Source organism: Poecilia reticulata, linkage group LG16, assembly GCF_000633615.1.
Source record: "Poecilia reticulata strain Guanapo linkage group LG16, Guppy_female_1.0+MT, whole genome shotgun sequence".
Classification (NCBI taxonomy): Eukaryota; Metazoa; Chordata; class Actinopteri; order Cyprinodontiformes; family Poeciliidae; genus Poecilia; species Poecilia reticulata.
In genome coordinates, this window is record NC_024346.1 from 28,257,534 (window position 1) to 28,279,064 (window position 21,531).

The 21,531-nt window shown below is 40.1% G+C and overlaps 1 protein-coding gene across 34 annotated transcripts in view; it reads left to right on the forward strand.

Moving 5' to 3' along the window:
• rims2a (regulating synaptic membrane exocytosis 2a) overlaps window positions 1-21,531 on the forward strand; it is a 160,578-nt gene that overhangs the window by 70,335 nt on the left and 68,712 nt on the right. For 25 of the 34 annotated variants that reach the window (XM_017309463.1, XM_017309459.1, XM_017309474.1 and 22 more), the window contains 7 exons: window positions 2,054-3,003; window positions 12,853-13,064; window positions 14,576-14,695; window positions 17,779-17,878; window positions 17,958-18,081; window positions 20,191-20,237; window positions 20,980-21,092. In XM_017309463.1, coding sequence (XP_017164952.1) covers window positions 2,054-3,003; window positions 12,853-13,064; window positions 14,576-14,695; window positions 17,779-17,878; window positions 17,958-18,081; window positions 20,191-20,237; window positions 20,980-21,092 — 1,666 coding nt within the window. Of the gene's footprint in view, window positions 1-2,053; window positions 3,004-12,503; window positions 12,572-12,852; window positions 13,065-14,575; window positions 14,696-17,778; window positions 17,879-17,957; window positions 18,082-20,190; window positions 20,238-20,979; window positions 21,093-21,531 lie in introns of those variants that run through there. The other 9 variants (XM_017309469.1, XM_017309475.1, XM_017309486.1 and 6 more) reach the window with 2 other exon arrangements.

Consider the following 21,531-nt stretch of genomic DNA (forward strand, 5'->3'; position numbering starts at 1 on the left):
ATCTGGAAGGTTTTGATACTTTGTCCATCTAAACCGAATATTTTGCCCATTTCTTTTTGCACAATAGTGCAAACTCATTTAGACAGAGCAGTGGCCCTCTTAAGGTGAGCCGGGGGGGGCATGACAATTAGCTATTGTTGGTTCATTATTGGTCTTCAACAAAATGCTGTGGCACTTACAAATCATCTGTATTCACCCTGAATTCAAACTAAACACACGTGGAATCAATTTTCCGATTCCTACCTACAACAGGACACATTTGCCTGGTACTTGCTTTTAAAAGATGTAATCTAGTCATTCATTTTGTATACCTGCTTAGTTTTTTTACTCTACAGATGATTAATTGATAAATCAGTAGCATTTTTCAGTGGTAGAGCAGCATGGCATGGTGTCATGCTATACTTCCTAAGTGTTTTGAGAAGGGATGCAGGATGCTAGCTCTGGTCTTGGTCACCCTGCTGCGGGTGGAGATAAATAGTACATCACAGTGGCCGCTGTAGCAGTGTGTGTGTGTGTGTGTGTGTGTGTGAGAGAGTAGCACAGATTTTGTGCTCTTCCTCTGGTTTCTTGTACAAACTGAATACTGAATATTCGTGGAGCAGAGCTGTTAGCTTGATTGCAAGCTGCCATGGGCATTTTGTGCAAGGATAAATGTAAGCAGTAAAATGCCGTACCCGAGTCAGGATGAATTACACGTTGCCAAAATGCACTTTGTTTATGTCTATATATATATGTATATACATATATAATATATATATATATTGATAGAACAGAGAGGAAAAAGATTACATGACAATATTCCAAGAAAAATGCTATTTCATGTTTTCCTGAGTGTGACGGTCTAGTTTGTTGATATCCTTCCTGTCCACTTGAGTAGCACATGCTTTTGTGTCCTGTTGTTTTGGGAAGCACATTTTGTCCTACACAGTTGTTAAACTTTCTCCCCTTTCTAACAGCCCATACTTTAAATGTACAGTAGTTCACAACCTTGTATGCTGCACTCGTTCATCATTCTGTCTCTCCCCAGAGCTGGCACTTTGTGTTAGAGAGATTATTCAGTATTCAACATAGAAAACTCATCCGAGAGAACAGAGGAACATATATAAACCCATCCACAGTGTTTACATCTGCTATAAAGCCAATCCATTACGGTCACATTAACCCTCAGTGGTCTGTGATGCAGCAGGCGAGTGTCATACCTGTTTATTCCTCTTCAGTGCATCAGCCAATCACACACAGGGATTTTCTTACCTTGACCACAGAGCAGAGCTGGCAGCAGTGATTTATGAAGCCCTTTAAAATTTATGGAAAGTTGTCGCGTACAAAATGAAGGGGATGCTTCACGGAGCTTTTTCCTTACCGAAATGTCATTATTACTTTGGAGTAAAAAAAGGGGAAGAAATGTAGGAGAAAAGTGGCTTATGAATAATTAACTCTGAATAAAGAAATAAACGCATTATTGGACAATTAGCCTCCCCCAGGCTCTCCATCTTCTTCACTGGGGTTTCCTTTTTGACATCCGGGTTTAGTAGAGAGTGGATGCAATAATTTCACCTGGCTCCATTGTTGTTAATGTATTAGTGTAATCCTATAATACCATGAATTTTAAATTTTTTTATTCTTTATTTTTTTACAATTTTATTTTTCTTAACATGAAAAGGTACTGAGGAATCTTTCACTCATCTCATGATTCGATTTGATTCAAACTCGATTTTCGATTCAAAACGACTATTTATACTGATTTCTGTTCCAATTTATTGGCGTCCAAAGAATCCTCGTGATCTAGTCTTGTCCGCTTTGCAAGGCAGATTGACAAATTTAGACATTAAAGTGTCTTTTTGTCACGTTTATCAGGTTTTAAACATTAATCTGTGCTTTTTTACTGCTTTTTTCACAATAGGTGACAGTATGTTGTTTTTATGTTGTATATCACTTTGAACTACCTTGTTGCTGAATGTGCTATAGAAATGAACCTGAACTTGAACTTTGCCGTTTGCTCAGTGGATAGTGTAACACTCAGCAAACGCCTGTTCTTCTTTTTTTTCCCCTTCAGGAAACGAAGCCCGTCTGCATCCAGGGATCCAAACCAAAAATACGACCAAAGGGAGGGGGGCGACCACCCGCAGTATGCACCCACAGACGGCAGCATGCCCAGATCACCGTCAGACTACGGGGATGTGGACCCACGGCGGGTTCCGCAGGGCCAACACATATTCCCCGACGTCGATGCGATGCGGTCGGGCTACCGGGACCGCCGGGGCCCCGGCCGCTGGCACTCCCAGGAATATCCGCTGGACCAAGAGCTAGACGGGCCACCCAGTGACTTTGACCTCCAGCGCCAGCGCCAGGAGGAGTTTCAGACGCGGTACCGCAGCGACCCCAACCTGGCACGCTACCCCGTAAAGCCCCAACCCTATGAGGAGCAGATGAGGATGCACGCCGAAGTGGGCCGGCTGAGGCACGAGCGCCGCCACAGCGATGTCTCCCTGGCCTACACGGAGCAGGACGAGCCAGGCCCCATCAGACTGTCCCGCCAGCATCTCACCGAGCGCCGGCCGCCGATGGTGGGACAGCGCTCTTACTCCGTCGACCGTTCTTCCCCTGGACCCATGGGGCCGGGCCTCGGAGGTCACAGGGGCTCCAACCGCAGCCCCCCGACACCGCATCGGAGCCCTGTGCTCGGCGACCGGTCGGGGGACCTGCGGCGAGGAGACCTGGGCGTCGGAGGGGACCCCATGATGAGGCAGCAACACCACCTGGATCCCAATTCGGCCGTCCGCAAAACCAAGAGGGAGAAGATGGAGAGCATGCTGAGGAACGACTCTCTCAGCTCGGACCAGTCAGAGTCGGTGCGGCCGCCGCCCCCCAAACCCCACAAAACCAAAAAAGGTGGAAAGATGAGGCAGGTGTCGCTGAGCAGCTCAGAGGAGGAGCTGGCCACGACTCCGGAGTACACAAGCTGTGAGGATGTGGAGATTGAGAGTGAGTCAGTCAGTGAAAAAGGTAGGAGCCTGCACACCCCTCTCTCTCTTTATTGCATTTATATGTTTATTAAATGCTAGTTGTCATCACTTTCCTAAAACAATGACCTATTTCTTTTGTAAACAAAAAAAAGAAGTTGTGATTATTTGTAATTTATTTTATTGTTTTGCCAAAATCACTTTTGGCAAAAAAAAATTACGTAGGCTGTTATTTTAGGAAGGTGATGATATGATATACAAGTATTTTTTACTGCTTTTTGGGCAGTATTAAGCTATTATGCAGTAATATTTATTTATTTATTTCAAAATTGAACTTTTTAAATTGAACTTTTTAAAAATAGTTCATTATGTAATTACTGCTTCTGTCTCATGTTGATTATAGATGCTGTTGATGACTTAAATACTGTATAACTTTCAGTTTCCCCAGTCTGCACTATGAACGTCTGTGTTGTGTGTGTGTGTGTGTGTGTGTGTGTGTGTGTGTGTGTGTGTGTGTGTGTGTGTGTGTGTGTGTGTGTGTGTGTGTGTGTGTGTGTGTGTGGGCGTGTGTGTGTGTGTATCTGAGCGTGTGTGTAGTTTTATGTGTATGACTCATTATTTTCAGTTAAACATATACTTGAATGTGAACTGAACTATTTCTAACCATAAAAACCAATAATTATCACCATCTCTTCTCTGGAGTTACAGATTTATGTAAAGAATTGTTGCATGAAAAGTCAAGAGACCTTAACAGTCACTGCATGTTTCTTGTAAGTCTTCAAATTAAACCAGTGACTTCAGAATTTCACATTTGGGAAGATGTTTGTGAGAACTGACAGTAATGAGTCTGATATATCAGCTGTGCTGTGCTGCAGTTTCTAGTTGTTGAGGGAACAGCTGCAGCAGTTCCTGTGCCTTTCAGGAGGAGGCTGGTCGTTCTTGAACTCTCCTGATGTGTTTCAGTGTGAATGGATGTTCATTTTTGTGCATACCAAATCAGGTCAACATATCTCCAGCAACTTTCCTGATTTTGAAGTTTTCTTCCTCAGCTCCTTTGCTTTATACTCTGCCTTGCAAAGGTTCCCCACTTCAAATTTCTCACATTTTGTCACAGTACAACAACAAACTTCAACGTATTCTTGTTAGGGGCTAAGCAGCAGAAAACTGAAAGTAAAAAAAATTAGGTAAACTTTTTTTTCCTTCTTCTTCTTTTGGACAAATAAGAATAAAATGTGCCATGATGGCATCCCTGTGCATTCACTCCAGTTGTGTGAACTTTAATTTCAGTATTAATACTGCAGTTTTAGTTGGTCTTAGAGAGCATGTGTGCATGGACAGCATTATGAAGACAAAGTAACACAGCAGACAGGATATGGAGAACAGTGTGGAAAAGTTTAAAAACTATACGTATGGTAGAAGCTGCACTGGTCAGCTGAGGCCAAAATGAAATGGTCTGACCTAAATGTGACTAAAATGAGTGTCGGATATCACAATATATGTAGCTTTAATTCCATATCACCATGAAACGATTAATCATATTATTTGTGATTAATTGTTTATGAAAATAATCATCAATTAATTTGCTAATTCATTAATCGTTAACCGGAGTATATAGACTCTAGAAATAAAGGCCGTTTCTTGAAAGAAAAATACATTCAGAGTTATAATTTGGCCAAAACTGTACTAGAAATATGTACATTTTACATTTAAGATATTAAAAAAACTCTTAGTGGCATAGTTTTAGCACCACCTGGTTCAAATTCTGTAAAATCAAATATATTACTAAGCGCCTTTTACTTTCCATTTATTCATCTGTTAAAACAAACAATAATACAACAGACTCACTTTAAGTGGCTGCTCTTTTGCTACAATTGATTTCTAAAGAGGAATGCTATTACTGCATTCTAGCCAATGTTTAGTTTCTATAAAAAAAGGAGTTTATTTATTTCTTTATTTGCATTTTTAATGTATTTCTAATGTATAAAAAAAGGCGTAAGTGGTTAAATGAGTTATCTGCAGAATGTGCCAATTTTTCAACAGATTTACTGATTAACTGTCAGAATAACGACTAAAATAATTATTAGTTGGCAGTTTTATTAGTTGTAGAAGTGTTTTTCTTTAGAGGTGCTCGTCCGTTCGGACTAGCCCTGACCTGCTTTACACAGAAAAAGGGTAAATTCTTAAACTGGCAGTGAAATGTTCGAAATGACCTGCAGGTTTAACTGCAGTGAAATATGTTTTTACAAATTATTGACTTTGAGGATCTGAATACGAATACACACCAGGTTTTAATTTTGAAATAAATAAATACATAAATAAATAAAGTATTATTTTCTGTACGTGTCACAATTGTGCTCTACTCTGTGTTGTTCTGGTACATTACAATAATATACATTGAAGTTTGTGTTTGTAACATGAGACGGTGCAGAACTGGGGATGTGAAAACTTTTGAACAGAACTCTTTGTTCTAATGATGAGTGCGGCAAATTAGAGGAGAAACCCAGGAAGCAGCCACAGTGGATGCGCGGTGAACAAAGAGACGCTCTCTCAATTCCTTTAAATAATTTTATCCTTCACTGATGCCTAGAAATGTTTCAGGATAACAAATGAACAGAGGGTGTGTCTGTATCCTACCGACCTGAGCCTTTTGTCTTGGTGCAGTGCTATGAATCTTTGTAAGGCAAGCTACTACGAGGTGGCAAACAGTGTACCATTCAATCAAAACAGGAAGAAAGCTGTTCAGATTAAAGGATAAATAGGAGAGAGCTGCTTTGGACTTAATGGCCACATTTAGACTAATAGTTTCCTCTGATTGTGCTTCTAGTATTTTTCTAATAAGTTCTTTATTTCAGTAATTAGTAGTCAAGTTATTTGAAACCCATTTGTAATTATTATTTATTATTACCACGCGTGTTTACTGTACTGTATAGGTATGGTTCTTATCAACTTTACCAAGAAACAGGAAAAAAAAAAAGAAGAAAACTGGACACACCGGACACTGGGTCTTTTGTCCTGCCTGCATCGAGATAGAAACTCTCATTCCAACAAGATCAAATGCCATCTTGCAGAGTCAACATAAAAATAGTTTGTTTGTAGTTTGATATTTTCAAATTGATGTTAAACCTGTAATTAAAGGCAGTTTCATGTGTGTTAAATTGATGTTTTTGAACTTCACGTCATGTTAAAATATTGTTCCCTCCTCAAAAACACACCTGGAGTGTTGCCTTGATTCTTTCATGTCTGAGAAATGATTTAGTCTCCCATGGCAACCATTGAGCTGCACAAAACGCCTGGGTGGACCTAGCCCCGCCTTCAATTCGCAGCTCCTCGTCTGACATTGCCAAGTGTCTGAACTTCTGCCTCCCACAGCAGAGCTCTGCCTGCGATTCCCTAACTCTGCTCCTACAGACTAGCCAGCAGTAATTAGCAAACACCTGGTGCTGATCTCATTATACAAGCTGCTTTTCAGTTTCACTCTATTGACCCACTTTTAAAGGGTTAATAGAGGAGCCATGTTGTGATGACATTCTGAAGGCGGAGTATCAGAAAGAGCAGGAGTTTTTAAAGAGACAGAGACCCAATTTCAAGGCGTTAAATTACAAAGTCAATTTTTTTTTAAGTAATATTTTTTTATAACAAGAGAAGTTCACACAGTTACTCGATTGTGCTATAAATGGCACGATATGCCTGGAAAAAAAACATAAAACTGCCCCTTGAAGATGCTCTTTAGCCTAAAATCTGCAACCCCAAAAATAAAAGACATAAGTAGTAGCTGCTACATAAATAGGGATGTAGTAAAATAATTACTGTATATGTTCATATGTTAGATAACACTATAAACATAAAGAAATAAAATAAAAAAATTGGAAGCTCAGTTCCTCGATATATAATAAGAAATCAAGGCCAATGAATTCATTTGGCCGGCTTCAGTTTTTGTCCGTTGTGGTAAGAGAAGCATCTCAGCGCTGGTAATACATTATTAATGTGGGAGTTTCCATGTTTACAGGTAGCCAAAATAGGGTCTTGAAAGGGTCACGGCTTCTGTGTTTCTATCTGTGTCTGCGTCTTCCACAGGCCAGCCTTTATGGAAGGAAGAGGAAAAGCAGAGCTCAGCTGTTGAACTTCCCAGACTAGCCGTAGAGTACGCTGTTCTCATCGGAGCTTATGTCAGAAATCCATGTTCTGATTATTGCTTTGCTTTGCTGATATACAGCAGAGTCAAAACATGAAATCTGAAAACGTGTTTGTTTGTGGATCACAGTCAAAGCAAAACTACTTAAAAATGCTAAATATGGAACTGTCTGAAAGGTGTCACACATCCATTGTTGTTTAGTTTTCAAGGAGTCTTGAATGATTTCAAATTTCTGGAATGTTTTTGTCGTTCTTTGTGCTTCAGCTTGTGCAAATCGATGCCTAACAGGTTCCAGCTGGGTGCTGATGGTGGTGGTGGAAATTGACGGTGTATCTTTTAGGTTTGTTTCCTGTTGTAGTAACACTTGTTCCTTCAAGCCCAGTGTTATTGTGTGCTGCAGCAAAACACATTAGTGATGTTGGTAATGCTGGTTCTACTTAAATTGCCAGTATTTACATCCAATACACATTAGATCTTGTCTATTTTTATGAATACGACTTTGTAATAATTTTAAGTTACGTTTTTGAGATTTTGGTCTCTTGTGCTTGACAGCTTTTTTCTGGTCATATGGAGTTTGCAGGTTTTGCTGTTGTCAGCTGTTTGGCCTTTAGTTTGACTCTAGAATACTTTGGTCCTGTGGTTCATTCTGATACAGCTTCACAAACCTAAGTTGTGATGCCAGATTGTCTTCAAGTGAAGGTACAAAATAAACTCATCCTTGTTTCTCCTCATGCTGGTTTTGCTGGCTTTGTGTCGGGTTGCAGAATGTGCAACATAGCTTTTCTTTACTAATTTCACAGTCTGATCTTGGGATAATTTGCTGGGATGTCCACTTTTTGTAAAAAAAAATTAGGAGTCATATGAAATGTTTTTCCACCTGCGAGTAATCTTTCTCACTCTCTTCATAATTTATTTTAAACTGTCTGATTATTTCTGTCCTTCTTGGCATTGTGTTTCTACATTCCTGCACGGTCCAGAGCACAGAGTTTCTGCTTCCCTGTTTTTAAAGAGGCGGCCACAGAAGCTAATGATCAAGTGCAACATTGTCCACAGCTCTGACTGATGCTGCCAGAGCAGCTACATCAGCTGCAGGCACATATGAGATATCAGACATAAACCAGTACATCTGTCATTGCAATATTAGTGTGCAATATCTCAAAGGACTGCTTAGACATAGTATTTGGTAGAGTATTATGCTGTCATATTTATTCTTAGCACACTGATCATTTTATATATTTGGCTATGACCATGGACTGCCTACATACACTTTTTGTATACAGCGGCGGAGATAATAATATTCATAGAGATGAGTGGGAGCTTTGTTTAATGATAGAGGAGGAAAAATGTTACAAAAAAGTGTGTTTGACGTCACCAAGTTTATAATCATGCTTTTCTGCATTAGCATTGCAATGAAGTTTGCACTGATCCACTTTTTTCACTTCTGATACCGATGCAGACATCTGAGGTTAAGTATCGGTCGATACTGATCCGATACACAAAAACAACTGAATTGCCTCAAAACATTTCTTTCTTTCTTTTTTTTTTAAACCACAGGTATGGATGAACTGAATTACAAATTTATTTGACAACGCTGCGCCAGTACAGCTCACTGAAATACACCAGTAGATTCATCAAAGGTGTAAAAACAACTTTAATTTGTTCAGTCAGTGCAATTAGGAGCTTAACAAATAAATTGAGAAACTGCAACTGGCTAAAACAATAGGTTGACTGTTTTTGGTCAAATATGTAAAAACTAAACTGCAACAAGTCTTCTTTAAAATGGTTCAGAAAGTGCAATTAGGAATTCAAAATATGAAGTTAAATATATTGCAGATATGGTCAGACTTTTTAAAAGTGCATATAGGGACAAGTGCTGCAAATTAGCTGTTGCTATTACACCGTGATGCAAACATGGGACTGCTGTTTTATTCAGTTTGTTTATGTTGATGTGGGTCTGTCCCTATCAAATAAACTTAAAAAAAAAACAAAAAGATTGTGCAATAAGTTTATTAATATGTCAGATCATAGATTACACATTTTCCTTTGGGATTTCACAAACAGGTATGCTTGAACCAGACAAATTGAGACATTTGAGGAGGCAGATTTTCAGTGCATTTATAGGACTAAGTTAAGATGTAATATTTGAACAGCTTAAACTGTTTTATTTTGAAGTTTGTAAGCGTAAGTGGGCATTTGATATCTTATATAAACCAAAATTACATACTTATATTTTACTAAAAGATGCCTTTGGTTTTGAGCCATATGCATCATGGAACTTGTCTAAAAAATGACGGTCCATGTGGGTCCAGTTCAGATCTGGCACGTTGGAGACCGGACGTTTTTGTTCAGTCCCAGTGGAAAACCCAAGATGTTCTTTGTGTGATTTGGGGGAAATTGAGAGTGAAGTCCACTTTTTGTTTTACCGTCATTTGTACTTGAGTTTGAGAAATGATTTATTTACTAAAATACTGGATGTTTATCCAGATTTATTTTATTTAACTTATGAGGATAAAATGCGTTATTTAAGTATTTTATGTTTCCATTAGCACAGTTTATTTTGAAGGCCTGGCACCTTAGAAAGAGGACACATTTTGTTTAAAGAATATTTATGTCTGTCCTCTTAATTGTATATGTTATTATTGTGTCTTGTAAGCCTATGTGGGCTGGGCGCCTGTAAAAGGGTGTATGACACATATGAAAACAAATAACAATCTGTCTATAATGGAAAATAAATAAAGCATGAAGTCGCTCAGAGCACAAAACATAGTTAGCCATCTGCTCTTATGGATCGGGAACAATGTCATCGATACGTGATATATAATTTTTTTCAGTGTCAGAACCGATACAGACATCAGTATTGGATCGGTGGATCTCTAATATTTTCCTGATATGATGTAGCCTATAAGTTTTGATTTGACACAAAAATAACCTTTTGCTTCCTCTGATAAGTGCACATGAATCTCGTAAAATGTGTATATTCAGTCTGTCTAGACAGACGTGAAACGGCAGTAAGCTGCTGAAGACACAAAGCAGTGCTAAACAGGATGTACGCCCCGCTCTCAGGTCTGCAGCGCTCTTCTGGGGGTCTTTAAGGACGGACGAGGAAACGAGAACGGTTTGGTCTGAGAGGAGGATGAGGCTGGAGGAGGAAGGATGTGTCTGCTGTTCCAGGTCTGACTGCCATCTCTGAGCACTGGAGACTGATTTAACGCGATGGTCCTCTCTCCTTTTCCCCTTTATTGATTCCTCTGACATGCAGTCTCATAATAGTGCCGAACACACAGAAAAGGAGAGAATAGCCAGCTAACTGCAGCAGACAGGCGGACACTGTGTAACAACAACCTAAATTACACTGCCATTAACGGCTTTTGCCCTCCATGTTTGCCCCCCTTTAAGTCTGTTGGTTTGTAGTTTGTCAACATGGCGCAAAATCCCACAAAGAAAGTCTTATTAATTTGGACATTTCACCTCAAAAGGTAATTTTGCCGCTTTTATGTCTTAAAATTGGCCTTTTAGCCTTAGAGTTTCACCGGGACGTCGTATCTCCTTCTTAGTATCGTGACGATGTTTTAAACATACACATTGTTTCAGCCCTGCCTCTATTTATTTATTTTTCTGCTCTCACACTTCGAATTGTAGTAAAAACAGCATCAATAATTAATGATCCAATTAATAGTTTACACTGGTTTTTATTGAGCTGTCAGAGTGATGGAGAGCCTGGAGTTGGTGAACTCCGCCACCGCCCGCGCTCTGCCTTCGACCTGAATCAGCACTTTGAAAGGGGGGCGGGGGGCCTTGGAGCTGGGGCGAAGCGGCAGGGCCGGGCACGCAGTGCTGATGCGCATAATTTATGGCTTTGATGAGTTTCCTGCTCTCTGAAAAACCACACTGTGCCTCGGTGGGGATCGATGCCCCACTGTGGTGTGCCACTGTTAATAAAGCTTCTGGGAAGGGAGTGTGTAAATGCTGGATGCTGAGTGAGGGGCAGAGAGGGGAGAGAGAGCTGATGAATGTGGAGGACGGAAAAATATTAAAGTAGTAGCAACTACAACCAGACTTTATAATGCTCGCCTAAAAAGACATAAACACAATAGAGTCGAACTGGAAGGTAGCAAACGCTTTCTGTCCTGAACCTGGCCCACAGAACCGAGTGTACAGTAGACCACACACACCATTCTGTTGTTATACCGCTCACACTCTACCAGCTACAAGCTACAAATGGTCATCTCCACTCTCAGTTGTCAGTTAAAGGGCCACACATCCTATCACGTGTGACATCCATCATGTTTAGGTAAAGTGCATTTCTAGGTACGATACGAATTGTACGTGCTCCCTCCAGGCTCCCATCCGTAGTTCTGCAGTCGGCTCTCAGTAGCTCTGTTTTCATTACAAAAGTGTGCAAATCTTTGTAGGTTTTCTGCTAATCACAAACCCCACCCCACACAATTTTGCAATTGTGGTGTTTCTATTAAATATGAAATGAAATGAATAAATATGCTTGTTTACGCTACAAGTCATTAAAAGAAATGCCACGCAACGATCCTCTAACTACTTCCTACCATTTTCTTCTTTGTGGTTTGCATCAGTGGCAACAGCAGGTTGATTATGTGACTCATGTGATGTGAAAAAAAATTTCTATTGCTGTTTTTTTGTGAAATAAACCAATTTCAATACAACCCAAAAAACCATGTCATCCTAACGCCAAGACTTTTAAAAACAAGAGTTTTCAAAATTGGCTTTGTTCCATTAACAAGTTTATTTTCAAAATGTCAAATCGCACGACTATATTGTCAATGGAAATATACAGTAGCTTTTGACATAGATGTGCAACATCAACAACCGGCCTGAATCCTAAAAATATGAATATATTTTTTCTTTTACAACAATATCTCGATGTAAAGAATAGAAGATGTACCTGAATAATCAAACATAATATTCACAAAAGTGACATTTTTAAGCAGTAGAAGTTCAAAAATATCAAGTATATCACAACATCTCTATATAATTTGCTGTTGTCCACTCTTTATGTGAGGTTTTCTAACATCCATGATGAATTCTCTTCATGTATCTGGAGTAAAAACTTGAATCCCAGTTTAATATTAATACATGTGGAATCATTAATCGTCCATCAGATTAATACCTGAGTGGCATCGTCGTTTCTCCACAGGAAGCTTAACAGTTACACATGCTCACCGTCTGAGTTCGGGGCAGTGTGTGAAAGTATGTAGGCGTGTGTGTGTGTGTGTCTGTTTGGAGTGAAAATGTGGACGTCTCGTCAAAGTGATGTAGATGTAATACATGTGCTTGTGTATGTCTGGTTTGTGGTGTCCTCACTTGTCCCTCTTGCTGTCCTCTCTCGTGTATTCGCGTCCCACTACCCCCCTCCTCCNNNNTGCCCCCTCACATTACAGGAGATATGGATGGCCATTGGTGGGACCATGCGTCATGGCATAGCAGCGAGGCCTCCCCAATGTCTTTGGTGAGACATGTGGAGCCCTGCCCTGACCCTCTTCCCCTCCTGTCCCCCCACCCCCACGTCCTGTCCTCTAATCCCATCTCTTTCTCTCTCTCTCTGTCTGTCTCTCTCTCCGATTCTGTCTCTGTCTTTACTGTCCCATTCTCTCCCCTCCCCCATCCCTCCAACACCCTACCCCCCGATCTCACCGAGTCCTTTGTCATTTCATGTTTTCCTTTGTTTTATTTACACCTTTGCATGTTGTTTTTTCTGTTTTCTTTCTGTTTTTTATCCCACGCCTGTAGGGGAGAGTCAAAGGGGAAAAAGAAAAACTATTGGGCAGGCATTTATATCCGAGCCGACACACACCTTATCTGAGAGGCAAAAGAAAATGGTGCGCTTTGGGGGACACTCATTTGAAGAGGACTTGGCATGGTGTGAACCACAGGTTAAAGACTCGGGAGTTGATACGTGCAGTAGCACTACCCTAAACGAGGAGCATAGCCATAGTGAGAAGGTACTGAGAAAATGTAGCCTGCATTTTGTGATTCTTCTTCTTCTTGTTTATGATTTACCCATTCAGTATTTGTTTACTTTCTCTCACCACGTTCAGTCGGATGAGATGTTTACTTTCAGAGTTTTTATTTGTCAAAGTTAATTTTCCTCACAACTTGGTTATTTCTTTTTATCCGATCACATTTTTTGCTAAAAAAAACCCCCCAACCAAAAAAAAAAAAAAAAAACCACAGACACACACGTTTTGAAATCTCTCTCTTTGCTTGCTACTTGTACTTGCTGTTTTGCTCTCCTAACAGAAGACACACATGTCACAGTAGCTGTTCCGCGATAGCACTGACGCACAACCTCTTTGTTTGTCATGGCACACAGAAATGTGGGTCTCTCCTAGTTGCATGCTCGTTCTCCTTTCGTACATTGTGTTTCTTGCTCTGCAGCAGTCCTGTTTAGCTCAGTAGGATCACCTTCTACTCAGGCCTCTCCTCCTCACTCTACTTTCCTACCCCACACCACCCAGTCCAGACAGAAACCTGCCCCTCCACCCCTCTCCAAACTCCCCTTCACTCACTTCAGTAGCAAAACCCCAAACATACACAAAAATGGGAAGGTTGAATTTGTTTTGCACCAAAAATTTTAACATTTGTTTTTCTTTTTTCCCTTCCCTTCCCCCCTTTTTCTTTTTCTGTTTTTTTTTCTTTCGGTTGTGTGATTTCACTTTATCTATGTCTCATGGCATTATTTTGAATCATTGGTGTTGCATCCTTTTATTATTATTATTATTATTATTATTATTATTATTATTATTATTATTATTATTATTATTATTATGATGATTATTATTATTATTTATTTTATTTTTTTTATTATTTATTTTATTTTATTTATTTTTTATTTTTATTTTATTTTATTTTATTTTATTTTATTTTATTTTTTATTTTTTAATCCGGCACCCAATGGTCTACTTCATTTGAACCTGTACCATGGGTTGCCTTTCATCCCCCCTTTGTGCCGTCTGCTTCTCCCCTCACCGCTCAACTTGGTGGTTGTCTGTTTGTGTGCAGTGAAGCGTCGGAGCGCCGCTCCGCTCTTCCTGCTGCTGTTTAAAGTGCTGGTTTGAGGGGGAGTGTTAGGGCTGCTTGCTTTACTCTGCATGGGATGCTGCATGAAGCTCACTCCAACCTCACACTAGCAGGTTCACACAAGCTCTGAAAGTTAGTAACCACACCAGATGAATTCTGACTGTAAAAATGTCCATTTCTTCCCCAAATGCACAAATTACATTTATCGGTTAAGTCAGAATTAAACAACCGATGTACGCATTTTTCAGACAAGAAAGCGTCCCTCATAAATCGTCAGAGTTTGTGTGAACTTTCTTCCCCCAAAGTCAACTCTGACTGTGTTTCCTTCATGCCCCCTTTTCACCAGAGACAGTTGTCTGCTTTGCTCTGGTTTGACCCCTTTCAAATGAGTGAGTTGTTAAACAAAAGGTGTATTGTTGCTCTGACTTTGTAGCACCCGGTGACATGGCAGCCATCCAAAGACGGAGATCGCCTCATTGGCCGTATTTTGCTCAACAAGCGCATGAAAGATGGAAGTGTGCCTCGAGACTCAGGAGCTCTACTTGGTCTGAAAGTGAGTTTCTAATACAGTGATGTGGAAAAGTATTTGCCTCCTTGTAGGTGTTTCTTCTGTGAACCTCAGTAAATGCAAAATACTTTTATTATTAAGGCAAAAACCTACCCTAACCAAGCTGGCCCTATGTCAAAAACTGCCTTAAGACATTTGTGTACTATGCAGTGTTTTACATGACTGTGGAAGAGTTTTATTCAGCCACATTTTAGGATTATCAAGCAGTATTCCTTCCAACGCATCTCAGTCAGATTTAAGTCCAGATTTTTGGAGGGTTGTTCCAAATCCTTTTTGCCCATTCAGAGTTCCACTTGCTGGCGTGTTTAAGATAATTGTCCTGCTTCCAAACCCAAATGGGTTTAAGCTTAAGGTCCCAAACTTATTGCCAAGCGTTCTCTTTTAGCACCTTTTGCCAGAAAGCAGAATTCAAGGATCCACCAATTACCTCAAGAAACCAGCAGTAGCAGAGGAGCTCCAGTGCTGGCATCATACTACCACCACCATGTTTGGCTGTTGGTATCATGTTCTGTTTTTTAAATGCTATATTAGTATTAGGACTAATGTCACAAGATGCTCACTTTTCAAAAAGTTCCACTAATTTCTTGGCAGTCACCAGAAAATGTCCCTAAATGTGTTGGGCATTATCAAAATGTTTTGGTTTTTCTTGGCGAATGTGAGATGGGCCATCGAGTTCTTTATTATTGGAAGTCTTGACTTGTAACTGTTCCACAGATATCCTATATGAAATGATATTCCCATAGAGCTATTTACTCTATGGGGAAGTTTACCACTGTTTAATGTTTCCTACATTATTAGATCTTCACTGGGTATCAATTGAGTCCAAGTCTTAAGAATGGCTTTGGAACCTTTTCCAGACTAAAAACTTTCAATGACTTTGTCATCTGTGTTGGCATTTATTTAAATCAGGCAATATCCTGTTGCCAAATCAGTTCTATGGAAGTGATCATTATTATTATTTTGTAAGTCGGATAGTAATAAGGCTTGGGTCTGGCCATTGCTGGTGGCTGTGCTATGTTGGTTAGGATTGCTTTTTTTCTCTTTATTTTTGTTTGCAGTTTAAATCTGTTGGATAATTTAAAACATTCAAATATGAAGAAAAAAAAAAGAAGACTTTTTAAGGGGGCAAACACTTTTTCACAGCACTGGAACTCTGTTTACTGTATCTGTATCGCCATATGATTCACTGTAAATTATCTAATTTTTGCTGGATGTTTATGCAACATATAACTTTTTTGTCAACAGATACATTAGATAACAGGTAAAATAATGGTCAAATTCTATATGTAATGACAGACATTTAATATGTTGGCACTTAAATACTGATTGATAATTACTATAAAAAGTGAGTTTAACTTATGAGAGACATTAAGATCACTTTTTTTCCTGTGATTTTGTGTTTATTCACAATTGGTTTATTTATCTTTATTTCCTATGCCAGTGTGTTAGATGTGCAAAATTAAGCTCAAGTTCAGCTGGTAGCTAATGAGGACTTTGTTTTTGTAAATTGTTACATGTTTAATGAGATTTCAAATATGAACTGATGAGCTGGGAATTGTATTTTATGTAGCTTTACTCATCTGCTCTAAGCATTTTACTTACAAACTCAAGTTTACCAATAGACTCAATGTGCTCCACGTTTTCCTAAATTCTAATTTTTTGATCACGAATTAAGATTTTTGTTATCAATAAGTCTGTTTTTATTGCTAAAATTTCAAACGACCAGTTACAGCATCAATCTGATTTATTTAAAAATTTACTTAATTTTACTTAAAAGCAAAAATGTTCACTTTTACCTATATGTTCACCTATAATTGGATCATATAAACATGCAAGCTAACTCTCTTTACTTGTGTACCTTTGAATTACTTTTAGTTTTTTATTATTTTTGTTTTATTTTGAGCTTTCTACTTTTTTTGTTTTATTTCAACTTAACCACGTCATTGCCCAAGCTGAGTGCTTTTGTTTGTTTTCTTTATTTCTCCCCCCGCCCCCCTCCTTTGTTTTATTTCTGCAATTATAGATGTTACAGTCACTTAGCACTGTTGCATAAAGCCTGCCATGAGGAGAGATAACCTAGAGCAGCAAGATGGGGAAAAATCATTACTGATTGAATGAACCTCCTGAAATGGCATGTTTGTGTCTGCTCAGTGCTTCTGTGCGTTTCTGTCCGCTCAGCAGCTGCAGCCAACCAGCTTGACAATCCAGCCAGCCATCCATCAGGCTGCCAGCCTCGCCCTCGCTGACCATCTTTCTCTCATCTCCTCTGCTGGCCTTCCATTCGAGCTCCTGCCTGTTACATAAAGTCATTTCATTTAGCCGACTTCTCTAAGCTTCTTTGTATATTGGCATTCAGCTGCCATTAAAAGGGATTTTTTTTATTATTATTATTATTTGTACGCTGCCGGTGTAAGCTGAGTGCAGCGGTGTACAGCAGTTCAGTACTGTACCGTGCAGACCTAGCCCACGGCTGTATCAGAGCCACAGAGCTGTGCTAAAAAGCATCCCCGGGGACTGAAGTAGAGCCAGGGACAGTTTTTAGAAGTTACAGGTTCACATTTACCAATGACGTTCTCCAGGAAACACTTTTATTTTAGTTTCAGATCTCAGGCTGCTCCTACAGACATGACATTAAGCAGAAAAATAAGTACTAGGAGTGCACCGACTGGAGTTTTCTGGCTGAATCTTTAAAAAAGCCTGACATATCGATTTCGATTTTGGCCAATACTGATTTCTTTGGTCTAAAATGTTGCTAAATATAGCAAGAAAGTCACTGAGCTGGTAACAGCGGGGTGACTATTGTTGAAAACGTGCAGACATGACATGCTGGGTGGGTCTGTTAGTCAAACCTCTCTCATGGCAGAGCAAAAGAGGACAGTGGTTGATCTTTAGACCTTTGAAGAGGTTGGTGGATAAGTATCAGCCAATCATTGGTCTTCCAACATTAAGGAAATCTATGACAGTTTATCAATGCACCCCTAAAACATAATCTGCACGCTCTAGTACAACCCAGGTTTACTTCACAAATATGTTTTGTGCTAATCCAGTGATAATTTCTACTTTCACAGGTAGTTGGAGGCAAGATGACAGAATCTGGCAGACTTTGTGCTTTTATCACTAAAGTGAGGAAAGGAAGTCTAGCAGACACAGTTGGACACCTCAGACCAGGTATCAAAAGCACACCCTGTCTGCTGTTTATATTCCACATCTATAAGCAAATAAATTATCTCATTTGGTGTTTCTGCAGGTGACCAGGTTCTGGAGTGGAACAGACGGATTTTACAGGGAGCCACATTTAAAGAAGTTTACAATATCATATTAGAATCCAAGCCTGAGCCTCAGGTGGAGCTGGTGGTCTCACGGCCTATAGGGTGAGCACGGAAAATTAGACCTCAGACCCACACCCACTGCTAGCATCCATCCAAAGTGAACTGGGACTGTCCTTCCTCTCTCAGTTAACAAACAGAACTGTTCAGTTAATTGGTATCTCTAAATTTCCCTTATGAGTGTGTGCGTGTGTATGGTGGTTTGTCCCATGTGTCTCTGAGTTGCCCTGTGATGGACAGGGGACCTATTTAGGGTATACCTACCTTCTTGCCCAATGACTCCTGAAAATAAGCACCAGCCTCCCCACAACCCTGCAAGGACAAGCAGGTAAAGACAACGGATCGATGGATGGATGACAGCTAGTCTGGAACTAGTAACAGGCTATCTGCTTGTGGGCTCGATTTGCTTGGCTAGGATAGGTTCTCCCAGACTATTCCTGGCCAGGTAGCTGGTTGCTCTGTGGGGACTCCTCCCTGGTGTCTTTGGAGACCTCTGAGAGCTACCTGACCTTTGTTTCCGACTGTGTTGGTGTGGGTAGAAGAAGAGAGGGTAGTGATTTGGGAGCTGGACCCCAGGGGTATTCGTGCTGGGAACAGGGAAGCTAAAGACCCGGTTATTGAACATAATTGGTGGGGACTGGAGGTGTGGGATGGTCTGGAGTCAGTGGTGGCATCTTAGGGAGAGGGTGGAGGGGACAATGGGGTCTGCACCTCTTAGTATGGCATTGTTTGTGCAGGTGCTTGGGTTGTGTCTCAGAGTGGTAGGCCCCTATCGGGTGACCTATGGCTTTGGGGGACATGTTGGGGAGGGGTCTCAGGGACTTCTCTGGACTCTGGTGTTTATCCGTCTTCCATGTACACAGGCTAGCTCACCAGATAAGATGATAAGGATGGCAGGACCCTAAGCTTGTACGTTGGCCCTTATCTCTTCCGAAGCCCTGAGAAACCTTGTCAGAGAGGGCATGACATAACAGACTCTTTGAAATACCAGGACTTTCAAATCATGACCTGATATAGATTAACTGCAGGATAATGACTTAAATCAGTGAAATTTGTAAGACCCATAACCAACCCTCTACCAGTATCTGGTTTCTATTCATTGTTTTTACTCAAGTATCCCTGTACGGTCACTGGGAGGCCAGTGCCCATCTCCAGCAGTCACTGAGGCCGAGGCACGGTAAACTCTTGTCAGGTCAGCACAGGGCAACATAGAGAGACACACAGGCAAACATCACATTCATACTGAAGGGCAAGAGACCATTTATCCTAACAGTGTGCGGGAGGAAACCAGAGTCCATCAGGATTTAAACCTAAATCACCTTCTTAATGCAAGGCATCAGTGCTACTATGTAGTCCACAAATCACAAAATCAAAGTTAATTGTCTCATAATCTTGGACAACACATTATAGCATCACTCACATCAGTGACTTTTATTTACTTCTTCCTCAGTGTTGTTGCTCTCAGATAGAGCAGGGGTCCTCAAATCCAGATCTTGAAGGCCAGTGTCTTGCAACTTTTAGATGTGTGAGGAGGTGATTCTGCGCTGAGAATCACCTCCTCGGTGCAGTAAAGTCCTCCAGAGTCCTGCTAACGGCCTCCTTATTTGATTCAGATGTGGTGAAGCAGGCACACATCTAAAAAGCAAGACACAGGCTCTCGAGGTTGGTGTTGAAGAGCCCTGATATAAAGGGTTATTCTTGACACATTTTATGTTGAAGGGTGAGTTAGGGAGGTTTTAGGCTCCACCTCTGTCTGTGATTTCTCCATTTTGATATGTGTTAAATAGATACTCTAAAAGCAAATTTTTGGGTGCAAAGCATGTTATCTTAAAAAATTAGCTCCTAAAGGGCCAGTGCCACATTGCTTTATCAGCATATTTCCCCTGTACCTTCTGGCTTTGTCATTCCAAGCTCTGTATGAAATTTACCAGAGTTTCTGGTCATTTTGTCAGTAATGTTTTTGAACAAAAATTATTTAAAAACTGGCACTTTGCTTTGTCAGTTCCTAATCTAACCTACTTTTACCTGCTGAGGAGGCTGTTGGCAGAATGAAGATTAATGTGATATAGTGTATCCAGCATTAGCTTAAATTGATCCACTCAGTTCTTTTCCATATCGGACTCTTTTCACTTCTTGTTCATATCTGTTTTCCAGAGATATTCCAAGGATACCCGACAGCACACATGCACAACTGGAATCAAGTAAGTATTAATCTTTAGCAAGTATTAACATGCCCCTATGTATTATTAAACAGTCTGTAAAGATTAAGATTAGAAAAGAACCTTTTCAGAAGTCAGATAGTTCTCTTGGGCAGTCATGGACCAAATATACACAGAAACCAGTAATGCTGCAGAAATAGGATTTTTTGCATGGACCTTGTTCTAAATGTGGAGTTTTTTCCCACTGGTTAAATACCCTATTGGTCATATTTTTGGTCAGAATTAAATTACCTATACGTTGTTCTGCATTTTCATTTGCAAGCACACCATTTAAACCCAGCCATCTTGCAGTGTTTTGCAGTGTTTGCATTCAAATATAAGAAACCACCGACTTCCAGAGATGGAGAGAGGAAAAAGGTTCTCATCAAAGCCTTTTTTCCCCCCGAGATTTTAACCAGTAAAGTTAAAATATTTTTCAGCGTTTATGTTCTGAAATGCATACGAGAGTGTTTACAACTGATTGGGATTGTCCCTGGATATAATTTTGAATGGAGCAGACATGCAGAGTTCATTTAAAATCCACTGTACCTACACATTCTCACACAGTTTTCAATGGCAGTCCATAGCAGATACAACTGCTATAAAACAATTTAATGTCAAAGCTGTATTACTCCTTACTCTGTTTCCCCTCTATCCAGTTTTATAGTTGACTGCTAATAAAAGCACAACATAAATTTAACATCAGCACTTTTTTTGTTTTAACTATTTTATCATCGTCTGCCAGGTTCAAGCTCTTTTGAGTCTCAAAAGATGGATCGTCCCTCAATCTCTGTCACATCCCCCATGAGTCCCAGTATGCTGCGGGACGCCCCCCAGTACCTGTCAGGACAACTCTCAGTAAGTGACAACAACTTTTCATACACACCAAAGCAGGAAGACTGACAATTTGTCAGTAGTTAGAGTTTTTTTTGTAAATGTGGAGTACAACATTAGCATGTGCAGTGCCTTACGGGAGTATTCATAGCCTGTAAAATTGTCCACATTTGGCCTGTTGCACTTACAAGCTTCAATGCAACGGGATTTTATTGGGATTTTATGTCAAAGATCAACACAAACTAGTGCATATTCATTCAGCACCCAATATTTTACGGAAACATTTTTCCCTGCGATTACATGCAGGCGCAAGTCTTTTGGGTTGTGTCTCTAATAGCTATGCACTTCTAGATACTATGAAAATTAGCCCATTAATCTGTGAAAATCATCTTTAAGTCATGACATAGATTCTTAATTAGATGTGTGTCTGGAAATTAGGCCATTTCAACACATGAAGCGGCTT